Source organism: Stomoxys calcitrans, chromosome 4 (assembly GCF_963082655.1).
Source record: "Stomoxys calcitrans chromosome 4, idStoCalc2.1, whole genome shotgun sequence".
In the NCBI taxonomy this organism is placed as follows: Eukaryota; Metazoa; Arthropoda; class Insecta; order Diptera; family Muscidae; genus Stomoxys; species Stomoxys calcitrans.
Genome location: NC_081555.1, coordinates 166,028,176 through 166,051,813, shown reverse-complemented (window position 1 = coordinate 166,051,813; position 23,638 = coordinate 166,028,176). Strand labels below are relative to the sequence as shown.

At 40.3% G+C, this 23,638-nt stretch overlaps 1 protein-coding gene across 1 annotated transcript in view; it reads right to left on the bottom strand.

Annotated features, from left to right (window-relative positions):
• LOC106091142 (uncharacterized) overlaps window positions 1–23,244 on the bottom strand; it is a 49,607-nt gene extending 26,363 nt beyond the window's left edge. Inside the window, exons 1-8 of the mRNA XM_059367361.1 lie at window positions 23,097–23,244; window positions 17,899–18,026; window positions 14,031–14,434; window positions 13,859–13,968; window positions 13,388–13,767; window positions 13,137–13,327; window positions 10,223–10,369; window positions 4,454–4,547 (exon numbers count right to left, since the gene is read on the bottom strand). Of these exons, the coding sequence (XP_059223344.1) occupies window positions 4,454–4,547; window positions 10,223–10,369; window positions 13,137–13,327; window positions 13,388–13,767; window positions 13,859–13,968; window positions 14,031–14,434; window positions 17,899–18,026; window positions 23,097–23,148 (1,506 nt within the window). The 5' untranslated portion in view covers window positions 23,149–23,244. The remainder of the gene's footprint in view (window positions 1–4,453; window positions 4,548–10,222; window positions 10,370–13,136; window positions 13,328–13,387; window positions 13,768–13,858; window positions 13,969–14,030; window positions 14,435–17,898; window positions 18,027–23,096) is intronic.
• Between the last annotated feature and the right edge of the window lie 394 nt (window positions 23,245–23,638).

Sequence of the window (23,638 nt, the reverse complement as noted above, 5' to 3'; positions counted from 1 at the left end):
CAGTTGAAAGTCAGAACAAAACACCTCGGGCAAAATTTCAGCTAAATCGGATAATAATTGCGCCCTCTAGTGGCTCAAGAAGTCAAGACCCCAGATCAATTTATATGGCAGCTACATCAGGTTATGGACCGATTTGAACTATTCTTAGCAGAGTTGTTAAAAGTCATAACAAAACACATCATGCAAAATTTCAGCCAAATCGGATAATAATCGGATAGTGGCTCAAGAAGTCAAGACCCAGATCGATTAATATGGCAGCTATATATAATAATCGGATAGTGGCTCAAGAAGTCAAGATCTCAGATGGGTTTATATGGCGGCTATATCAGGTTATGCACCGATTTCAACTATACTCAGCACAGTGGTTGGAAGTCATAATAAAACACTTCATGCTAAATTTCAGCAAACTCGGATAAGAATTGTGCACTTTAGCGGCTCAAGTAGTCAAGATCCCAGATCGGTTTATTTGGCAGCTATATCAAAACGTGGACTGATATAGCCCATTTGCAATCCCAACTGACCTACACTAATAAGAAATTAGCATGCTTTCGACAGACAGACGGACATGGCCAGATCGTCTTAAAATGTCATGACGTTCAAGAATATATATACTTTATGGGATTTAAGACGAATATTTCGAGATGTTACAAACTGAATGACGAAATTATTGTAGTAAATCCCCATCCTATGGTGGAGGGTATAAAAATCAATTTGTGCTTGTTTGTCTGTTCCGTATAGACTCAAAAACGGCTTAAGCGAATTTCTTGAAATTTTCGCACATGACGCATACTGTTCCCTTGGTTAAAGGGTTACTATATTTGTTGAAATCGGAAGGGTGTTGACCCTGCCCCTTGCCCTAATTTTCGGAAACACCAGATCTCGGAGATGCGATTTACGCGAAATTTTTTTTGCCCTCTTATAGTGGCGGTATGAAATAAGGCCCCAATGCAATAAAGCCCCAAACGGAAAATGAAATAAAACCCCAAATTTTTATACATGAAACAAAAACAGCGATAATTGGACTCTATTTCGTTTTTTGTGGCTTTGTTTCATTTGAAAAATTGGGTTTATATGCATGTGAGATAAGACCCGAAATTTAAATATGAAATAAACACCCAACCCCAATTTTTGAGACTTTATTTCTTTTTATAAATATTTATAATAAAACAGAGAAGGTATCACTTTTCGAAAGATTTGACGGACATAAGTCAATCACACACTTATTGGGACATTATTTCTTTTTAAAATTAGGAATATATTTTATGTGAAAAAATGCCCCAAAATTTTGGACCTAACTGCAGTTTAATTTTGGGTGTGTTTTCATTTTGTTGCGGTCTTTTTTTTCATTTTTACTTTTGGGGTCTTATTTCATTGTGAGAAAAGCCCCAGTTTTAGATTTTTTTCATCTTCAGTTTAGGACTTTTCTGCATTGGGACCTTATTTCATAAAGCCCCAGTTTTAGATTTTTTCATATTCAGTTTGGGGCTTTTCTGGGACAAATGTTGACACAAAAAATTCGATTTGTTAAACCTGTTTTTTTCAGTGGGGTATGTAGACTTTTCTATGCTACTATATATAGACCAATCACGACAATATGAGACTCAAATGAAAGGTATGTAAGAGTAGAAAACGTATCTGATATCCAATTGTGGGATAAAGTATTTGGTCCTCTAAATCGGACATATTTATCGACCACGGCCATATGGGACTCAAATACATGGTATTTGAGAGAAGAAAACGAATCTGATATCTAAATGTAGGACCAAGTGCTTGAGGGCCGCCCCTCCACCAAAACACCCCAAAGATAACAAATTTACCGACCATAGAAATATGGCGATCAAATGAAAGGTCTTTAGGAGTAGAGCACGAATCTGATTTCAACATTTGAGGAAAAGTATCGATGGGGCCACCCCACCTCCATAACACCACAAATAGTACGTATTTGCTGACCATTGCATAATGGGGCTCAAATAAAAAGTATTTGTGAGTAGAACACCCCCTAACATATATTTTCAGGGCTACGTCACTCACCTCGAGGCCATCGTAGCGCAGAAGTTAGCATGTCCGCCTATGACGCTGAACGCGTGGGTTCAAATCCTGGCGAGACCATCAGAAAAAATTGTCAGCGGTGTTTTTCTCCTTCTAATGCTGGCAACGTTTGTGAGGTACTATGCCATGTAAAACTTATCTTCAATGAGGTGTCGCACTGCGGCACGTCGTTCGGAATCAGCTATAAAAAGAAGGCCCCTTATGATTGAGCTTAAACTTGAATCGGACTGCACTAATTGATATGTGAGAAGTTTGCCCCTGTTCCTTAGTGGAATGTTCATGGGCAAAATTTGCATTTTTACGTCACTCAGTGGCGGCACCATCATCCAAATCACCACCTACCCCCCCACCAAACCGGGCATATTTGGTGACTATTGCAATAAGGGGTTCAAATGAAAAGTATTTGTGATTAGAAAACGAATTTGATATCAAATTTTAGAGCCAAATGCTTGGCCTCCTCAAACCAATGGTAATCTGGGGCTTAAATAAGAAATATTGGGTTGCCCAAAAAGTAATTGCGGATTTTTCATATAGTTAGCGTTGACAAATTTTTTCACAGCTTGTGACTCTGTAATTGCATTCTTTCTTCTGTCAGTTATCAGCTGTTACTTTTAGCTTGCTTTAGAAAAAAAGTGTAAAAAAAGTATATTTGATTAAAGTTCATTCTAAGTTTTATTAAAAATGCATATTCTTTCTTTTAAAAAATCCGCAATTACTTTTTGGGCAACCCAATATTAGACAGTAGAGCACTATGCAGATATTTTTTTCGGGGCTAAGAGGATATATTTACCGACCATGGCAATATGGGGCTCAAATAAAAGGTATTGGGTAGTAGAGCACAAAATTTATACCCACTATCGGGACCAAAATCATCCTTGGAGCTACTTGACCGGGTTCAACGGAGAGCGATGGTGTTGATCGACATCGTCGGAATGTGGGTAGCGTTGTATTGCTCTATCGTTATTTTCATGTTCCAGTGATATTCGTCTTCTTATCCCTAACATTAGGATGTTCACCAGGAATACCATGCTTGCCAGGAATTCACACCCGTTGGTAATCAATTGACCAGTCGACCGGACCATGCATTACCGAGAAAATTCATTTTTCGCCCAAACCATTCGTATGTGGAATCGACTTCCGGCTAAAGTCTTTCCCACTGACATTGACGTTCAGTAATTTAAGACTTATATCAATAAACACTACTCCCTTTTCACCCCCTCCAACCATTAACTTTCCTAATTGCCAACGCAATGCACTGCATATATAGGGGACATCCCCTGCTTGTTGGTAACGTAAAAAAATTTCTGGCAATATGGGGCTCAAATAATAGGCATTTTAGAGTAAAACACGAATCTGATATATATTTTCAGGGCCCAGATGCTAAGTGGCAACTCCATCCCCCAAAACGAACATGTTTGCCTACTAAGGAAATATTGGGCTCAAATGAAAGATATTTGGGAGTAGAGCACGAATCTGATATTAACCTTTGGGACCAACTGTCCGGGGTACGCCCCACCCCTAAATAAAACATTTTTTTTTTTTCACCACGACAATTTGGGGCTCAAAGAGAGTAGAGCTCGATGTTGATAGTTTTTGGGACCCACCCCCCCAAACAGGACATATTTGCTGACTTTGCAATAAGGGTGAGCCCTTGAAAGGTATTTGATAGTCTATTTTACTGATATTGTTTCAGGGCTATGTGTCTGGGGAACCACTCTAAAACACCCCTTTTGTCGGCCACTCATGTTTACCGGCCATGGCAATATATTGCTTAACGGAAAGGTATTTGGAAATAGAGCATAAATCCGGTATCAATATACGGGAAAAAATGTTTATAGGGCCACCCCACCCCCATAACATCCCCAATGGGACTTATTTGCTGACCATTGTCATATGGGGCTCAAATTAAAAGTATTTTAGAGTAGAAAACGAATTCGATATATATTTTCAAGTCGCTGGGTGGAATTGATACCCACTTTCGGGACCAGGTTTCTGGGGTCAGAACTACCAACCAACTTCTTGGGGCCTTGTCACTCCCAAAATCCCCATGAGAATATCAGGCTCAAGTAAAGTTTTTTAAGAATGGAGAACATGTGACATGCAAACTTAAATAACCCTAATCCCTCCGAGCGTTTTAAACAATTAAAATTAAAACATTAGTTAATATAAAAAGATTTTTTTAACTAAAAATAAAATTAAAAAAAAAATATTTTTACATTTTATAGCTCTTTCAAAGTTGTTAGACTACGTCCGCTGAGCAACGTAGAAAAAAATCGTTGCCCATCCTAGGGTTAAGCTCTCGACCAACTCAGTTACCTTTTACAAAATTTTATTTTTTTACAAAATTTTATTTTTTTGTCATATTAATTACAAAAAGACTTATGTAGCACATTTTATTATCTCAATATAGCGACCAATTACTTAACATTGGGTTAATGAAACCGAAATATATTTTATAGGCCAAATATATTTGCATAGCTCTGTAGATATATATTTTTCTGAAAAGAAAAAAAATTAAAAATTTTAACGATAAATTCAAAAGTAATATGTACATAAAAAAACTGCAAAAAATCCTACCAAATCACCGCTGTTTGGATTTGACAATATTAAACACTATATATAAGCGTTTTTTATAGGGCACTCAGAATTACTTGGGCAGCACTAATGCAAACTTGGGTACAATCTAGACATCACCCCATTCAAACACCTCAAAAACCAGATTTCTAATCTTTTATACAACATGTAAGAGCGTGCCGGACCGAATCTTATATACCATCCCCCCCCCCCCCCTAGTGGCTAAAAAAGTCAAGATCCTAGGTCGGATGTTGTTGCAAGTGCTACCAAACACTATGTGCAAAATTTCAGCCAAATCGCATAAGAATTGCGCCCTCTAGGTGCTCAAGAAGTCTAGAACCAAGATCGGTTTATATGGCAGCTATTATAAAACATGGAGCGATTTGGCCCATTTACTATCCCAACCAAAACTGCACTAATAAGAAATATTTGTGCAAAATTTCAAGCGTCTAGCTCTGCTCCTTCGAAAGTTAGCGTGCTTTCGACAGACGGACAGACATAGCTAGATCGACTTAAAATGTCATGACGATCAAGAATATATATCCTTTATGGGGTCTTAGACGCATATTTGGAGGTGTTACAAACGGAACGACGAAATTAGTATAGTCCCCATCCTAAGGTGGAGGGTATAAAAATCGATTTGTATTTGTTGTGGGTTTGTAAATTTGGTTGTTCAGTATATACTGGTAGAAAAACAAGTAAAAGCGTGCTAAGTTCGAATCTTGGGAACCCACCACCATAGATTATGGTAAAATTCGGTTTCTAAATCTAGTTATAGACAGATCGGAGAACATAGCCAGCAGTGGGTCACAAGCGTCGTCGCCGTCCCGTTCCGGGTCCTCGTCGTCGGACTATGTGACCCCCCCGACCTCTCCCGTACGGCAGCATCGCAGCCCAAATATTGCCAGGCCAGTGCCGGGAAGTTTATCGTTCTTGCAGTTAAACTGCAACGGACTTCGTGTCAAGATCGATGAGATTGTGGACTTTATGAGTCTGAAGAGCATATTGAGCGCAGCGATCCAGGAGACAAAGCTGACCAACACTTGCAGCTTGCACAGTTGTCACGGTTACAATGTGCTGCGTAAGGATCGCTCAAGGAATGGAGGTGGGGGATTGGTCTTCGTAATACAACATTCCGTGCAATATAGACCTATCACATTATATAACATTAACACCATCCATGAGCTTTAGCAAGCATGTTGAAAAAAGGAATCAAGCAGCAAAAACTAGTATAAATAGCACATGGAACGACTTTCTAAAAAAACAGGATGTACCACTTCAATCTAAGTGGAAACTCTTTCTAGCCGTTAGCAGATCAATACAATCATACGCTGCGCAAGTATGGGGTTACAAACACTTTGAGGAAGTTGACAAGCTGCAGACATATTTCATCAAGAGAATGCTTAATCTCCCAGATTGCATACCAACATACGCCATAATGCTAGAAACTTCCATCGAAAATGGACATATATTTACACTAGATTTAAACATAAGATATGTGTTTAAAACTCTATTTGAGTACGACGAATCTCGTCTACCATTTCTTCTTTCAAAGAAAATACTGCAGAACAAATTATCCTGGGTAAAACGCCTAAATGAAATGGGAGCGGAACATGATATTGAGTGGTCAATAAACAATCTGAACAAAACAACTTGGAAAGAAAACGGAACTAAACTGCTACAAGCACTAAGAGTAAAGAATTATAATATATATATGTCGAGAAAGCAGAGCACAAGTAGGATATACAGAAATTTAGATCCTATGAAAGGAGCAAACTATTTAAAAACATCATATAAGATCGAAGACATAAGATGCATACTACAGATCAGAACAGAAACAACGATTCTATATGGTAATATATACAGGAACAATGGATCCGAAATATGTTCGCTCTGCAACACAATGGAGATAGAAAACGTGGAACACTTCATAGGCCGGTGCCCGGTGTTAAAAGAAATTAGGAAAATATATTTTAACAAGGAAATATTAACAGAAAACGAAGTAATAAGTCTTCTTGATGGCGCAGTTGTAGAATGGACACGGCTTGCAAAATACACCAAAATGGCTATGAGATACAGGCTAAATCTGATAAATGAATTCAACTATTAAACTGAATATTATCTGTATATATATGTATAACAATAGCAAAACCCCATATGCAGACTAACGACAATATGTCATGTCTTAGAGATTAATATTAAGTATTTATTTATATATTGTACAAAATCTTACCACACATTGTATACATAAAGAATTATGAAAATAAATACTACTACTACTACTACTACTACTACTATAGACCTATCTCGCCTGCGCATGGCACTAGTGACTCCTACATGGAATGCATGGGGATAGCAGTCAGGTCCGGTACTGCCGAGATAGAGCTATACAACGTGTACATACCGCCGGTTGGTAACTGTGTCCCGATTAATGGCCAGGCTTACAACCCCGACATAAGTGGGTTGCTATCTGGCCATAATCGTCTGGTTCTAGGGGAGTTTAATGCGCATCACACGTCAAGGCATTCTCCCCTAGGTAACGACCAGCGTGGCATAGCTTTGGCAGAGCAGATTGAAAGCTCCATGTTTAGCACGGTGAATGAGGATGCCCCCCCCCCCCCCTAGGATTACGAGGAGGTTCAGCAGCTCGCCAGACATCTCCATAGCATCCCCTGATCTCTTGAGTGACGTATCCTGGCAAGCCGCTTCTCTTTGGAGTCAGACTACCTCTCCATAATTCTCACCATCGACCGACCACCCGACTTCATAACCTCTGAGCGCCGGACGTTTATCATTCATAAGAAGGCCGATTGGACTGTGGCTTCAGAGAGTATACCAATCGCCGCTTCAGTGAACTGCCACCCCCCTCATATGTGCTTTTGGCCGAGAGGAAATTCCGAGACATTATGAATGCAGCAGCCGCTCGCTTTATACCAGCCGGTCGAATACCCCAACTGCGTGCCAATTTCCCGGCGCAAGCAGTGGTACTCGCAGATGAGCGTAATGGGATTCGTGCTCGCTGATTCTGGGGTTAACGGGGTCCATAGACGTGCAAGATGTATATCCCGATTGTAACCAGGGACCGCACTATACACGTCACCTGTTTAACTGCCCAGCCAGACCCACACGACTCAGACCCAGATCCCTGTGGACGCATCCCATCTTAGTCGCAGAGGTCTTGGTATTAAAATAACATATTGGTATTAAAACCAATATCAGTTCGGCAATAAGGCTAATACCAAACGGTAGATTGCAAATTTTGCCCATGAACATTCCACTAAGGAACCGGGGCAAACTTTTCACATATTAATGAGTGCAGTCCGATTCAAGCTAAAGCTCAATGATAAGGGCCCTCCTTATTAAAGCTGAATTCGAACGGCGTGCACCAGTGCGACACCTCTTTGGGGAGAAGTTTTACTTGGCATAGTACCTCACAAATGTTGCCAGCATTAGGAGGGATAACCAGCGCTGAATATTTTTTCTGATGGTCTCGCCAGAATTCGAACCCAGGAGTTCAGCGTCATAGGCGGACATACTAACCTCTGCGATACGGTGGTACCAAACGGTACTAATCATGTTTCATCCATACCATCCGGTATTATTTTTGTACCATACGGTCTTGCTTTACTATCAACTTTTCTCTGGGTATAGACTCAAAAACGCAATGGGCTATATAGTTTTTTGATATCGCAGTAGGAAGCGGACCATCCCCCTTACCCCAAAAGTACTTCCAAAAATAAAAGGTACTCAAATTAAAGGTATTCGGGAGTAGAATACAAATTTGATATCAAGCTCTAAGCTATTCGGGAGTAGATTTCGGACTAGGTCTAGAAGATGCAAAAGGCCATATAATTTTTTGATATTGCAAGGTGGGCGCACCCTCCCCATTAGCCCAAAAGTACCACGCAAAAATAAAATTAGACCGATCGGGACAATATGGGACTCAAATGAAAGGTTTTGCAGAGTAGAATACGAATATGGCATTAAAAATTTGGGTCCAAATAATCAGGGGGCCACCCTATTCCCAAAACTCCCCCAAATAGACATATTAGACGTACATATCAATATGGGACTCAAATGAAAGCTATTCGGCAGTAGATTACGAATATGACATTAAAAATGAGGTCCAAGTAATTTGCTGTTATCCCATCCCCAAAAAGTCCCCCAAATGGGCATATTAGCCCATCATGGTGAGTAGATTATGAGTATGACATTACAATGTGTGTCCCAGTATCCCGGTAGTGCTTTATCTTCTAAAAGTACCTCAAATAAGTTAATTGACAAGGGGGACCAAACGATTGACATTTTTGAGTGGGTTGCAATATTCTAATTTGTGCTCAAATGACAAAAGTGGTATGGTGCAAAACCTTCCTATAAACGCCCCCACCAAATGACTGTAAAGACCTTTCACGACAATATGGGATAAAAATATTATGTGAGGTTGTGACCTGCGAATCTGATATCTTTATTCTGGCTATATATTGGGTTGCCCAAAAAGTAATTGCGGATTTTTTAAAAGAAAGTAAATGCTTTTTTAATAATACTTAGAATGAACTTTAATCAAATATACTTTTTTACACTTATTTTCTAAAGCAAGCTAAAAGCAACAGCTGGTAACTGACAGAAGAAAGAATGCAATTACAGAGGCACAAGCTGTGAAAAAATTTGTCAACGCCGACTATATGAAAAATCCGCAATTACTTTTTGGGCAACCCAATATGTGGAGAACCACCTAACCCCAAAACAGCCGCTCAATCATAATGACTCAACAGGATACTGTGTGATTCAATTAATTCAGGTGCAATAGACAATGTAGGCTGCTCTCTTCAAAAATTATGACAATTCGTACGGTGTCATTATGTCCGCCTATGAAGCTGAACGCCTATGAAGCTGAAATGTCAGCGGCGGTTTTCCCCTCCTAATGCTGGCAACATTTGTGAGGTACTATGCCATGTAAAACTTCTCTCCAAAGAGGTGTCGCACTGCTGCTCGCCGTTCGGACTCGGCTATAAAAAGGAGGCCCCTTATCATTGAGCTTAAACTTGAATTGGACTCCACTCATTGATAAATGAGAAGTTAGCCCCTGTTCCTTAGTGGAAAGTTCATGGGCAAAATTTGCATTTTGCATAGACAAAGATGCAAAAATAAGCTTCACGGTGGCCACCACAGTTACAGCAGGGATATAACTCACACATCAATCGATTTTTTTCGACTCAAATTTATTTCTAGCCTAATGGATGAATATTTAAGGGGTAGTCAGATAGTCATTTAAAGACAACTACCACATGATGATCACTGTTATAGGCGTTAAGCCTCTCCAAACGTATAACAATAACATTTAATTTAGCGCCCTCTATTGGCTGTTTACAATTGGATCTGAATGAAAACCTCAACATGAACAAAGAGTGGACAGAGTGGTCAAAGTCGAAGACAACCTTTCAGTCCTCTGAATAAGGAAAAACACAATATAGGAATTTCATTGCGGTTGTTTGCGGTATTATTTTTTAAACTTCCCAAGACTGAGACGAGCCTTAGCAATAATTGTTTTAAGGAAGGGCCGCAGACATTCTTTATATTTTCACCTACATAACATACTTACACTTTCATTATTTTTCTAGCTCTCGGTATTGTGGAGGGATCTTCCTTCAATAGAATCTCACGCACTTTATACGCCATGTTTTCACAGAGAAACACAGTGTTTTTGTAATCGTTTCCCAACTCGAAAGCATCCATTTGAAAATCAGTGCTAAAATGTGTGAGAGAGAAAAAGGGAAATAAATGTAAAGTTTTTGAATAACAACAAGTAAAAAAACTTGCCGATTCTTGGGAAACTATCACCATGAACTCTACTACAAATTGACACAAATGAGATGCGTTGATGGACATTTATGAACAAAATTTCAGCTAAATCAGCCAAAAATGGTAACTTCTTGTCACCAAAAAATACTAATCGGGAGATTGGTTCTATATGGAAGCAATATATTGGTTATAGACCGTTTTGGAGCATTCACGCAGAGGAAAGATGTGATTTTATATGGTAATTTAAAATTAAGAAGAATATTCATATGCACTACGTTAAATTCTACATTCATAAAAAAAAAAAACAAGTTCAAACACCGAATAACATGTTCCCTATATCAAGCATGAAAGTATTAGCAGGGTAGGTTTGGTTGAAAAGTGGGTGCAGATATTAATCCGCCCCATGCCACTATGGACATCCATCTAAGCTAATCCAATATTGTTATGCGCCCTAAAAACTTTTAGTAACCTCTAAAAAGAAAATTTTAAGTAAGGAATTCCGTGCTACTTTCAAAACCTTTAATTGTTCTCAATACCACTCCCCTAAGTTGGTTCATGTCTGGTATTGTGTCCCCACCTAAGTGCCGGTATCTGTTAGGTTCGAAAGCCGGGCAATGACAAAGCAAATGCTCCAACGTCTCATCATCTTCCCCGCATGTCCTACACATGCTATCACTTGCCGCACCGATTTTACATAAGTGAACTCGTAGTCCTATGTGTCCAGTTATGATACCAATAGCTATACTGACCTCCTTCTTGCTTCCTTTCAGTAATAGCCTCGTCTTCTCATGATCTGGATCCCCCCATAGGATTTTCGCGGTTCTACCGACCGTTTCGCCGTTCCAACATGTTGCATGCGCATTCGTCGGCCATTTAACTCGGACTGCGTCGACGTGAAAGGCTTTGGGTTGACCAAGTTTATTGATGGTAGTCATCTGGATGTCACCGCCAAGTCGTCTGCCCTTTCATTTCCCTTTACTTCGTTAAGGCCCGGCAACCAAACGATGCGGATTTTGTCAACCTCAGAGAAGGCGTTAATTTCCTTCTTACACTGCAAGACTGTTCGTGACCTTACCGTCCTGGTTGTTATTGCCTTTATGCCAGTTTTACTGTCGGTAAAGATTTTCACACTCGACGTCCTTGCGTTAGCACCACACCACTTCAAGCATTCCGTGATCGCCCGGATCTCCGCCGTATTATGGTCAGGCAGCCTAAAATAGATCTCAGTCGCTCAATGTAGACCCCCAGGCCCACTCTGTCCTCTGGCTTTGATCCATCGGTGTAACATGATCTTTCAGATGGCAATACTAGGGTTCCGTCAATCCAATACTTCGCCGGTGGCAGCAGTGCACTCGACCTCGACTTCAAGGTTCATCTCAGGTATCCGATCGAAAACCTCTTCCCTTCCTTCCAGGTTTCCTATCGTCGCCTCAATTATACCGCGATGGTATGAGCTTCTTCCATCCTCAATCCATTCTCCCATCGCCTTAAGTCTCATAGCCGCAGTGGCTGCCTCACACTTAATCTGTTTGTCAATGGGTCGGACATCTAGAATAGTCTCCAGTGCCCTAGTGGACGTGGTCCTGATCGCTTCGCCTATGCCAAGACAACATGTTCTCTGAACCTGTTGTATGGTCCTTATGTTGCACTTTTTCTTCCACAGCAGTCCAAACTACTGAGGCGTAAGTAAGTATTGGGCTAATCACGCTCCTGTAGAGCCAGTGGACTATCCTCGGATTCAGTCCCCATTTAGAACCTACGTCCCGTCTGCATAGTGCCCAACATCTGTGAGCCTTCTCAGCACGCTCCTGAATGTGACACTTCCAGTTCAGTTTCCTGTCCAAGATCACATCTAAGTATTTTACCTTGTCAGATATCGAAATCGTCTTGTTGGGAAAACGTGGTGCGTTAAATTGGCCCACTTTCGTCTTCCTCGTGAACAGGCATATTTCAGTCTTCTGTGGGTTAACATTGAGACCTCTGGCTCTAGCCCAGTCATATGCCTTTGCAAGACCCTTTCGGCCCTTCTGCATAGCTCGTTCGGATGTTATAATCCTTCTAAGGGGTAAGCCCTTATAACATCGTCTGCGTGGCAGACTGGTTCAAATCCCTCCTCAGTTAGCATTCGTAAAAGGTCATATATGGTGGTCACCCATAGGAGTGATGATAAAATGCCCCCCCGTGGCAAGCCTAGCGCCAGTTTCTTCTTTATATTTACGACATGGGACACACAATTTATCCATCTGTTGCTTAGCATATGGTTTATCCAGTCTCCAAAGACCGGGTCCACCCGGTACTGGTCTAAGGATTGCATCAGTGTTTCGGTTTGAACACATTTGCTCGAATTGTAAAACAACCCATCCGAGAACATCCGTTGGGGTCCATTAGATATAGCTTCCATTTTAAACATAAAGTGTAGGTGTAGAGTATTATAAAGTCAGCCCCGCCCGACTTTTGCCTTTCCTTACTGGTTACTCATAATTACTTTTTACTATTGGGTTGCCCAAAAAGTAATTGCGGATTTTTCATATAGTCGGCGTTGACAAATTTGTTCACAGCTTGTGACTCTGTAATTGCATTCCTTCTTCTGTCAGTTATCAGCTGTTACGTTTAGCTTGCTTTAGAAAATTCATTCTAAGTTTTTTTAAAAATGCATTTACTTTCTTTTAAAAAATCCGCAATTACTTTTTGGGCAACCCAATATATACACTTACCCTTTGAATAACTTTACAAACTCATCAGCATAAGTTGTGCCGCTGCTGCGAAAATTCTTGACAGTAAATGGTCTCATCAAATGCAGTGAGTGGTATAATTTACGTTGCACACCCATCAATTGGGGTTTGCGGCCGCTTACTATCAAAAGCATATCCACAAGAAGGGCGGGTAGGATTTGCTTAGTGAAAAACTATGAAAAATAACACAAGAGGGTTAAAAATTTAAGAAATTCTTTGTAAAAAATACTCACGATAAAGTGAAACAAAAAGTCGTTGTCGGTTATAAACGCACCAGGTAACAAGAAATTTTTTTCAAATGCATATTTAATAAAAATTCCAGTTTTGTCCGAAATTGCGATGTATTCGGGAAATGTGATAGTTGAGTGCGTATAAGATGTTAAATGAAAAATTGGTATATCCGTTTGACGATTTTGTGCATAGATCATAGGTGTTTTGACGCTGTAGTACAGCAGAGTTTTGATAGCAAGGTCTCGAGGTGCCAAATCTAATCGTTGATTCTTGGGCATGTAGATGGTTTTCAATAAACCTGCCCCATACAAGGCAAACAAGCCCATGGCCCCAGTTAGGGATGAAGGAAAACCAGGTTCTGGTTCATCAAAAGCAAAAATAACTTGAAACAAAAACTCAAATGTTAATGAAACTTGAACTTATAGGGTTTCAGATTAATGCTCTTCTCAAAAAGTTTTCTTAACAAAACTCACCTATCGATGGTCGATATATGGCCACTGGTAATTTATGACGATAATCGTTGACCAAAGACTCAGCCACACATTTGGCGAAAGAATAAGTGTTGGGAAAACCCGTAATTAACCTAAGGTGATGGGAAATTTTCAATAAGTTGATACGCTTTTGTTCTCTTTCATAATACTTCACTTTTGGGTTATGGCACACAGCAGGGTTTCGTCCATATATGTTGTGGTTTCACTTATCTTCAAACAGAGACGCCAATCCAGAGGAGGTTGGTATATTTTTGGCTCAATAAAATCTAAATACGGGTTACTAAAGAATGTAGAGATATGCATGAAGACTGTGAGATTTTTCAAAGTTTCAGCCAATTTTAACGCTTCATGCGTTCCACCCACATTGACTTTAATGGCATAGTCAAGGGGTTCGTCGAAACGCACTGTAGCCGCACTATGAAAAACCAAGGAGACATTTTCCATTTGTTTTCTATCTTCCCAGGAAATACCCAACATGGGTAGCAACACATCACCCGGTATGGGCACAACTTTGCTGGCAAATTCATGGGGTTTCTCCGAATGTAATCGACGAAATATCTGCAAAGTGAAAACAACAAAGAAAGTTAAATCAATTTCAAACTATAATGAAGGCCATCAGTCTTCTTATTGCAAATTTGCAAATGGTCATCTCATTAAGCAACAGGGGCAAACTTCTCACATATCAATGCTCCCTCTAGAAACTTAAGGAGTCTATTCGGGAGATCGGTTTATACTTGGACCAGTTGTTACGAGTCATACCAGAATACCTCATGTAAAATTTCACCCAAATAGGATAAGAAATACGCCCTCTAGAAGTCAAGACCCAAGGTCGGTCCGATTTGGACCAAATTCGGCAAGGACTTTGAGAGGTCTAACATATAAAAGTCACTGTTCGATTTTCTGTTCGATATTGGTTTTTCTGGCTGCTATATCCAAATATACAGCAATCTGAACCATATTGGACACGGATGTCGAAAAGCCTAACATTAGTCACTGTGTCAAATTTCAGCGAAATCGGATCAAATACGCGCCATTTATAGAGCCAAGACCTTATGTCGAGAGATCTGTACCGATCTGGGCCATCTTCAGGAAGCATATCGAGAGGCCTAACACAACTCAGGGTCCTAAATTTCAATGAAATTTAACAAAAAAAAAGGGCCTTCTATGGAACCAAGACCTTAAGTCGAGAGATGGGAATATATGGCAGCTCTATCAAAATCTGAACTGATCTGGGCCAAATTGAAAAATGATGTCGAAATGCCTAATACTCACTCACTGTATCAAATTAAGATGAAATCTGGCAATCAATGCGTCTTCTAATGGCCCAAGACCTTAAGTCGAGAGATCGGACTATATGGCAGCTATATCTAAATCTGGACCGATCTGGGCCAAATTGCACCATCATGTCTCGAAGGACCTAACACAACTCACTGTCCTAAATTTCGGCGATAACGGACAAAAATATGCCTTTAAATGGCCCAAGATCTTAAGTCGAGGGATCAGTATATATGGCAGCTATATCCAAATCTGGACAATTCTGGGATATCTTGAGGAAGTATATCGAGGGGCCTTAAACAACTCACGGTCCTAAATTTCAATGAAATTGGAAAAAAAAGCGCCTTCAATGAGACCAAGACTTTAATTCGAGAGCACGGACCATATGGCAGCTATATCTAAATTTGGACTGATCTGGGCTAAATTGAACAATGATGTCGAAGGGCCTATCACAACTCACTGAAAAAAATTTCGGCGAAATCGGACAAAATACGCCTTCTAATGGCACAAGACCTTAAGCCGAGAGATCAGTATATATAGCAGCTATATCCAAGTCTGGACAATTCTGGGCTATCTTGAGGAAGCATATCGAGGGGCCTTAAACAACTCACGGTCCTAAATTTCAATGAAATTGGAAAAAAAAAGCGCCTTCAATGAGACCAAGACTTTAATTCGAGAGCGCGGACCATATGACAGCTATATCTAAATTTGGACTGATCTGGGCTAAATTGAACAATTATGTCGAAGGGCCTATCACAACTCACTGAAAAAAATTTCGGCGAAATCGGACAATATACGCCTTCTAATGGCCCAAGACCTTAAGCCGAGAGATCGGTATATATGGCAGCTATATCCAAATCTGGGCAGTTCTGGGCTATCTTCAGGAAGCATATCGAGCGGACTAACACAACTCACGGTCCTAAATAAATTGAAATCGCACAAAAAAAGCGCCTTCTATGGGACCAAGACCTTAATTCGAAAGCAAGGACTATATGGCAGCTATATCCAAATCTGAACCGATCTGGGTGAAAAGTGAAAAAATATGTAAAAGGTCCTAACATAACTCACTGTCCCAAATTTCAGCAATATCAGATTATAAATGTAGCTTTTATGGGCCTAAGACCTTAAATCGGGGGCTTAATATGGGGGCTATATCAAGATGTAGTCTTATATAGCCCATCTTTGAACTTAAACTGCCTATGGACAAAGAAATAACCTGTGGAAAGTTCAGCTCAATTTCTTCCTTTCTAAAGAGTGTAGCATGTTTCAACAGGCGGATGGACGGACAGACAAACGGACAGACAGACGGACAGATAGACGGAAAGACAGACGGACAGACTGACGGACAGACAGACGGACAGACAGGCGGACAGACAGACGGACAGACAGACGGACAGACAGACGGACAGACAGACGGACAGACAGACGGACAGACAGACGGACAGACAGACGGACAGACAGACGGACAGACAGACGGACAGACAGACGGACAGACAGACGGACAGACAGACGGACAGACAGACGGACAGACAGACGGACAGACAGACGGACAGACAGACGGACAGACAGACGGACAGACAGACGGACAGACAGACAGACGGACAGACAGACGGACAGACAGACGGACACACAGACGGACATACAGACGGACAGACGGACGGACACACAGACGGACAGACAGATGGACAGACGGACGGACGGACGGACAGACAGACGGACAGACTGACGGACAGACTGACAGACAGACGGACATACAGACGGACGGACAGACAAAAGGACAGACAGACGGACAGACACACAGGCGGACAGGCAGACAGCCGGACAGACAGACGAACAGACAGACATACAGACAGACAGACGTGCTTAGATGTATGTTCATAGTGGCGTGGGCGGACTAATATCCGCACCTTCTTTTCAACCTAGCCTAACCTTATGCTATGTTCAGATCAAAGCCGTTTTGAGCAAACGAATCGATCGACTCATTTTTTCCTTTAAAATTCGACCCGTTTGCCATAAAAACGAGTCATTCAAAGCATGGGAGCCCAAATAAATGCATAAATTGTGCTAAATAAACATAGCCCTATAAAATGTCAAAAATCGAAAATCGCATTTTTTCCAAAGAAAATTTATAAAGTAAACAAAATTTTACATATTAATCGAGAAAAAATAGTGCTTGATAACATTTCTGTTGAAGCGTCAAAAAATAAAAAAATTCCAAAACAAGTTTGAAAATTCCACATTGAACGCTTGAAACCGAGAGTCATTCTGTGCTGCCACATGTGTATGTGTTTTTTTAGTCGTCTAAGTTAAAAATTGTTAAACCCTAACGGGTTGATTGTTTAACATTTATTTGCAGAGTTGCATTTTTCACCATGACGCTCTTTAATTCTGTTCTCACCTTAAGCCATTAGTCACTAGACATCATTCTAGCAACAGAGAATACGGGGGTGATCAACTGAATTCGTGTCAATAGAGTTTTTGCGGTGCGATGCTGTCAAGAAACCTTTGCAACTCCCGATGGACCGTATAAAGTTATATCAAGAAATGATAAAATTTTCAAAATTCTTCTAGGCGGTAACGAGTAGGTAGTTTCCTTGATTGACTCAAGCTATGCAAGAAGGCAAGCACCGAAGAAGGTTCGTTTCGCAGAATCTATTTATTTGAGATTCTGCCTATTAAGATTAAAAAATTAGGCCCAGTCGAACTTAAAACGCTTTTACTTGTTCCATATAAAAACTCATACTCACCAGATCTTTTTTAAGTTTGTCCAAACGTTCCTCTATGGTTAAACCTTTCTTGGGTCGGAGCAGCAAATATATTTTGCGCACATTGCACGATCGTAATAGTTTTTCAACTAGAGCCTTTCCCACGACGCCTGTAATGAATAATTTTGTTTCTTATTAAAAATGATTGTTATTTTAGAAACTAGCCGATGAATGTAAAGAAATCCTTGGAATATGATTTGAATATCCATTACCATAGAATATATTAAGGGGGTATTTTTATTGTGTCACGCCATATTCTATGGAGTAGTGAATTATTTTGCCCTGCTTCGATTTGGGACAAGAGAGAGAGAGAGAGAGAGAGCTTTCTTAATGCAATTGCATCAGTCGAGTGGAGTGACAGATCGTACGTTTTTCACCATGCCATGATTTGAAACTTTGCTGGATGGAAGTCACAATTAGCTGTGCTAATTCTTTTCCCGCAGGTAGATTTTGAGGGTGGACACGGTTTTGGAGGCTATAAGCATATCCGCCTTTGACGCCGACACACACACGCAAAAAATAAAACGTTTGGGAAATTTCTGCTACAAACAAAATACTTTTATAACAAAGTTTTGCTTTTATTGTAACCGTGTAACGTTTCGGTTCAACATATCAGACTTTAGCCATAAACGTAGTATTATTGAATGTAACTAAAAACCCTTTAGCACCGAAAAACCGAAAACCTTTTACAGACCAAATATACCCACCACCATAGGATGGGGTTATGCTAATTTAGTTATTCCGTTTGTAACACCTCGAAATATTCCTTTTAAGACCACATAAAGTACAAATATTCTTGATCGTCTCGACGTTCTGATCATCGTTCTTGAAATCACCATAACGGTGAAGCTATCCGCTTGAAAATATGCACAAATACCTATTATAGATGTAGGTCATAGGGGATTGCAAATGGATCATATCGGTCCAGAGTTAGATATAGCTCCCATATAAAGTGATCTCCCGATTTGACTTCTTGAGCCCCTGGAAGCCGCAATGTTTGTCCGATTTGGCTGCAATTTTGTGTGTGGTGTTCGTTATTACTTTCAATAACTTTGCCAAGTGCGGTCCGTATGGGTCTATTAACTGATATAGCTCCCATATAAACCAATCTCCCGATTTGACTTCTTGAGCACTTACAAGCCGCAATTTTTGCCCGATTTGGCTTGAAATTTTGCATGTAATGTTCTGTTATGACTTCCGATAACTGTGCCTAGTAGGTCCAAATTGGTCTATAACCTGATATAGCTCTCATATAAATCGATATCCCGATTCGATTTCTTGAGTTCTTACAAGCCGCAATTTTTGTCCGATTTGGCTGAAATTTTGCATGCGGTGTTCTGTTATGACTTCCAACATTTGTGCCAAATACGGACCAAATCAGTCTATAACCATATACAGCTCCTATTTAAAGCGGTCTCTCGATCATCATTTTTCGGTTCCTAGAAGCTTTAATTTTTGCTGATTTGAAAAATTATGCCCTTCAACTAAATTTATTTTGTATAAATTTTTAGCAGAATCCATGGTGGTGGGTTCCTAAGGTTCGGTACGGCCGAACTTAGCACGCTTTTACTTGTTAGGTTTGACATATTCTATGGACACAATGTTGTCAGCAGTGGAAGTGAAAAAAACTTAACATAATATTTAGCCAAAAAATGTGTTGAAGCTTCTGTGACACAGAATATGTCATTCTGCTTCTCGATTCAAAGGTCCCAAGTTCGAGTCTGGAACCAACAATGATTTTTAATTATTTCATAGGTTAGGTAAGAGTGGCAGTCCTTTACAGACTCACTTAGACAATTTTAAGTCCATTGTGATAGCACAGTAGCGACAGACCAAGGCTTCTGGCGGGAATCAAACCCACGACCTCTGCACTGGTAATCCAAACACGTTACCAACCGGGGCGCCCAAAATTATTTCATACTTTAAAATAAAATTGGGACCGATTCAGTCCATAACACTTATGTTAAAGGTCATACAAGATGTCGTTTTGCAAAGTTTCAGCCAAATAGGAGAAGAATAGATCCCTCTAGAGCCTGAAAAACTATAATCGGTTTACATCGGAGCTATATCTAGTTGTGAACCAATTTGGGCCATACTTAGCTTAGATGTTCATGGTCGTACCAAAATACTTCGTGCAAAATGTCAGCCAAATCGGGTAAAAATTGCGCTCCCTAGAGGCTCACGAATTCAAAATCCCGGATCGGATTATATGGGAGCTATATCAGGTTATGAACCAATTTAGGCCATACTTGGCGCAGTTGTTTAAAGTTAAAAAAAGCACTTCGTGCAAAATAGCAGCCAAATTGGATAATAATTACGCCCTCTAGCGGCTCCAGAAGTCAAAATCCGAGATCGGTTTATATGGGAGCTACATCAGGTTATGAACCGATTTAAACCATACTTGGTACCGTTGTTGATGGTCAAACCAAAACACTTCATGCTACATTTCAGACAAATCGGATACTAATTGCGCCCTCTAACGGCTCAAGGTATTATGAACCGATTTTAACCATACATTGCAGAGTTATTGGAAGTCAAAATAAATCACTTTCAACCAAATCGCTTAAAAATGGTTCCCTCTAGATATTCAAGAAGTCAAGATCCGAGATCGGTTTATATGGCAGCTATACCAAAACATGGACCGATTTGGCTTAAGAAGTCAAGAGCCGAAATCGGTTTATATTGCAGTTATAGCAGGTTATGCACCGATTTGAGCCATACTTGGCGCAGTGTTTGGTGGTCAAACCAAACCACTTCATGCTAAATTTCAGTCAAATCGGATAATACTTGCGCCCTCTAGCGGCTCAAGAAGTCAAGAGCCGAAATCGGTTTATATGGGAGTTTTATCAGGTTATGCACCGTTTTGAGTCATATTTGGCGCAGTGTTTGGTGGTCAAACCAAACCACTTCAAGCAAAATTTCAGCCAAATCAGATACTACTTGCGCCCTCTAGCGGCTCAAGAAGTAAAGATCCGAAATTGGTTAATATGGGAGTTATATCAGTTTATGAACCGATTTGAACCATACTTGGCAGAGTTATTAGAAGTCAAAATAAATCACTTGGTTCGAAATTTCAGCCAAATCGCATACAAATTATGCCCTCTTAATATTCAAGAAGTCAAGATCCGAGATCAGTTTATATGGCAGCAATAACAAGACATGGACCGATTTCGCCCATTTACAATCACAACCAACCTGCACTAATAGCAAGTATTTATGCAAAATTTCATTGTCCAAGCTTTACTACTTTGAAAGTTTACGTGCTTTCGACAGACGGACAGACAGACAGACGGATAGACGGATAGATGGACTGACAGACGGACGGACAGACGGACGAACAGACGGACGGACAGACGGACGGACAGACGGACGGACGGACGGACGGACAGACGACGGACAGACGGACGGACAGACGGACGGACAGACGGACGGACAGACGGACGGACGGACAGACGGACAGACGGATGGACAGACGGACGGACAGACGGACGGACAGACGGACGGACAGACGGACGGACAGACGGACGGACAGACGGACGGACAGACTGACGGACAGACGGACAGACAGATGGACGAACAGACGGAAGGACGGACGGATAGACGGACGGACAGACGGAGGGACAGACGGAGGGACAGACTGACGGACAGACGGACAGACAGATGGACGAACAGACGGAAGGACGGACGGACAGACGGACGGACAGACGGAGGGACAGACGGAGGGACAGACGGACGGACAGACGGACGGACAGACGGACGGACGGACAGACTGACGGACAGACGGACAGACAGATGGACGAACAGACGGAAGGACGGACGGACAGACGGACGGACAGACGGACGGACGGACAGACAGATGGACAGACAGACGGACGGACGGACAGACAGACGGACATGGCTAAAACGACTCAAAATGTCAAGACGGTCAAGAATATCTACACTTCGTTGGGTCTCAGATCAAAACTTCGACGGGACGACGTAATAAGTATACCCCCATCCTACCGTGGGGGGATAATAAAATACTAAAAATAAAGACAGACAGACTGACAGATGGACGAACAGACAGACGGACATGGCTAAATCAACTCAAAATGATAAGACGATCAAGAATTTCTATACTTTGTTGGGTCTCAGATCAAAACTTCGACGGGACGACGTAATTGGTATACCCCCTTCCTACGGTGGAGGGTATAATAAAATATATTTTTGGAGTTGACAAAAAAAATTCAATTTTAGTTCAACACTAACTAACAGTTATTAAATTATGCCTACTTCCGAACATGTTATTGTCAACTGAAGTAATACAAATTATTAACATTTTAGTTATCTATATTGAACTAAAATTCCAAATTTCTTTGAGTAGTTCATTGAGTTATACATTTCAGAGGAGGTATTGTCGACGATACTATGCTTTACCCATGTTTGGTAAAGTGCTTGCTCACTCCAACGAAATAAGTTTAAGTAAAATTACTAACACCACCTGAGTTTTTAGCTATTTCGTCTATACTCATAAATAGTTCGTTTTATTTGTACAAAGTTAATTTTCTAACCACTTACGAATTTCTAATTAAACGTGAGTAAATATCATGAACTAACGTGAATTATGTTATTATTCCACATTTACGATAAGTATTTTTCTGAGTGTATACTGCAGCTTTTTTATATAAATTTCGGAAATTCCAAGTGCAGATTTGCTAATAATGATCCTTCATTTGTTTGAGGAGATCATCAACATTAAGGGGTCGTTTTTTCTATTTCTTCGTCTGTTCTGGGAATTTTAATATTTTCTACGAAAACGGGTTACTGATCAAACTCATTAACCATGTTACTATAGTTGAAGAACTACAAAAACTACCTAAATGAATATTCAAGATAGTTAACACAATTGCCACCCTGAGGTGTTTAGTGTCCACCATAGAAATGAACAAAGAACCAGTATTGTTTTTGATTTTTCCTAAAATTATTTCGTAGGGATCATTCTCTACATAAGCCACAAAAGTCTAGTTAGGATATTTGAATATAACAGGCCAATAAATAGCATATTTTTCAGCTCATTTCAATTGGGAATCGTAGTTCGTTCAAAGTCTCTTGGCTTGAAATTTAAGTTTATCTTCAAAATCTCTGACACAAGATATCCTTCTGTTTGTTTTAATGAGTATCATTCAATTAGGTAAACACACCCGATCCTCCAGTCAAAAATATTTCACGATCCTCGAAAAATTCCTTAATCATTTTCGGCCAGTGTCCAGTTTTCAAATGTTTCACGAGAAATAGAGGATTTCCTATAAGCAAAACCGAAACCACGCTATCGACTTAAAGGTTCTATGAAAACTAAACTTTAATCGCAAATTTTAGAGCCCATTCATTGCTGCACAAATTGATGTTACAACACTAAAGAATTACAATTACAAATAACAAACAACAACAGAATAAAATTCCTTAACCGCATGAAAAAATAAACTAATTAAAAAATCTTCTTTTTTTCCACCTGAACTGTGACGTGTCATCAGTCCCAATCTACGACTATCGAGTTTAGTTTAGTGTTCAATTCAAAAACCTCTAAACTATAATCTGCTGCTTAACTTAATGAGTGCATTGCTTACCAAATGCCACCACAAATTTTGTAGTATCCTTTTCAAATATTCATTAAAAACGCTGTAGGCACATAAATTTTCATAATGGGGCTACACAAATCGAATCGAAATAAGTATGACGTTTGCGA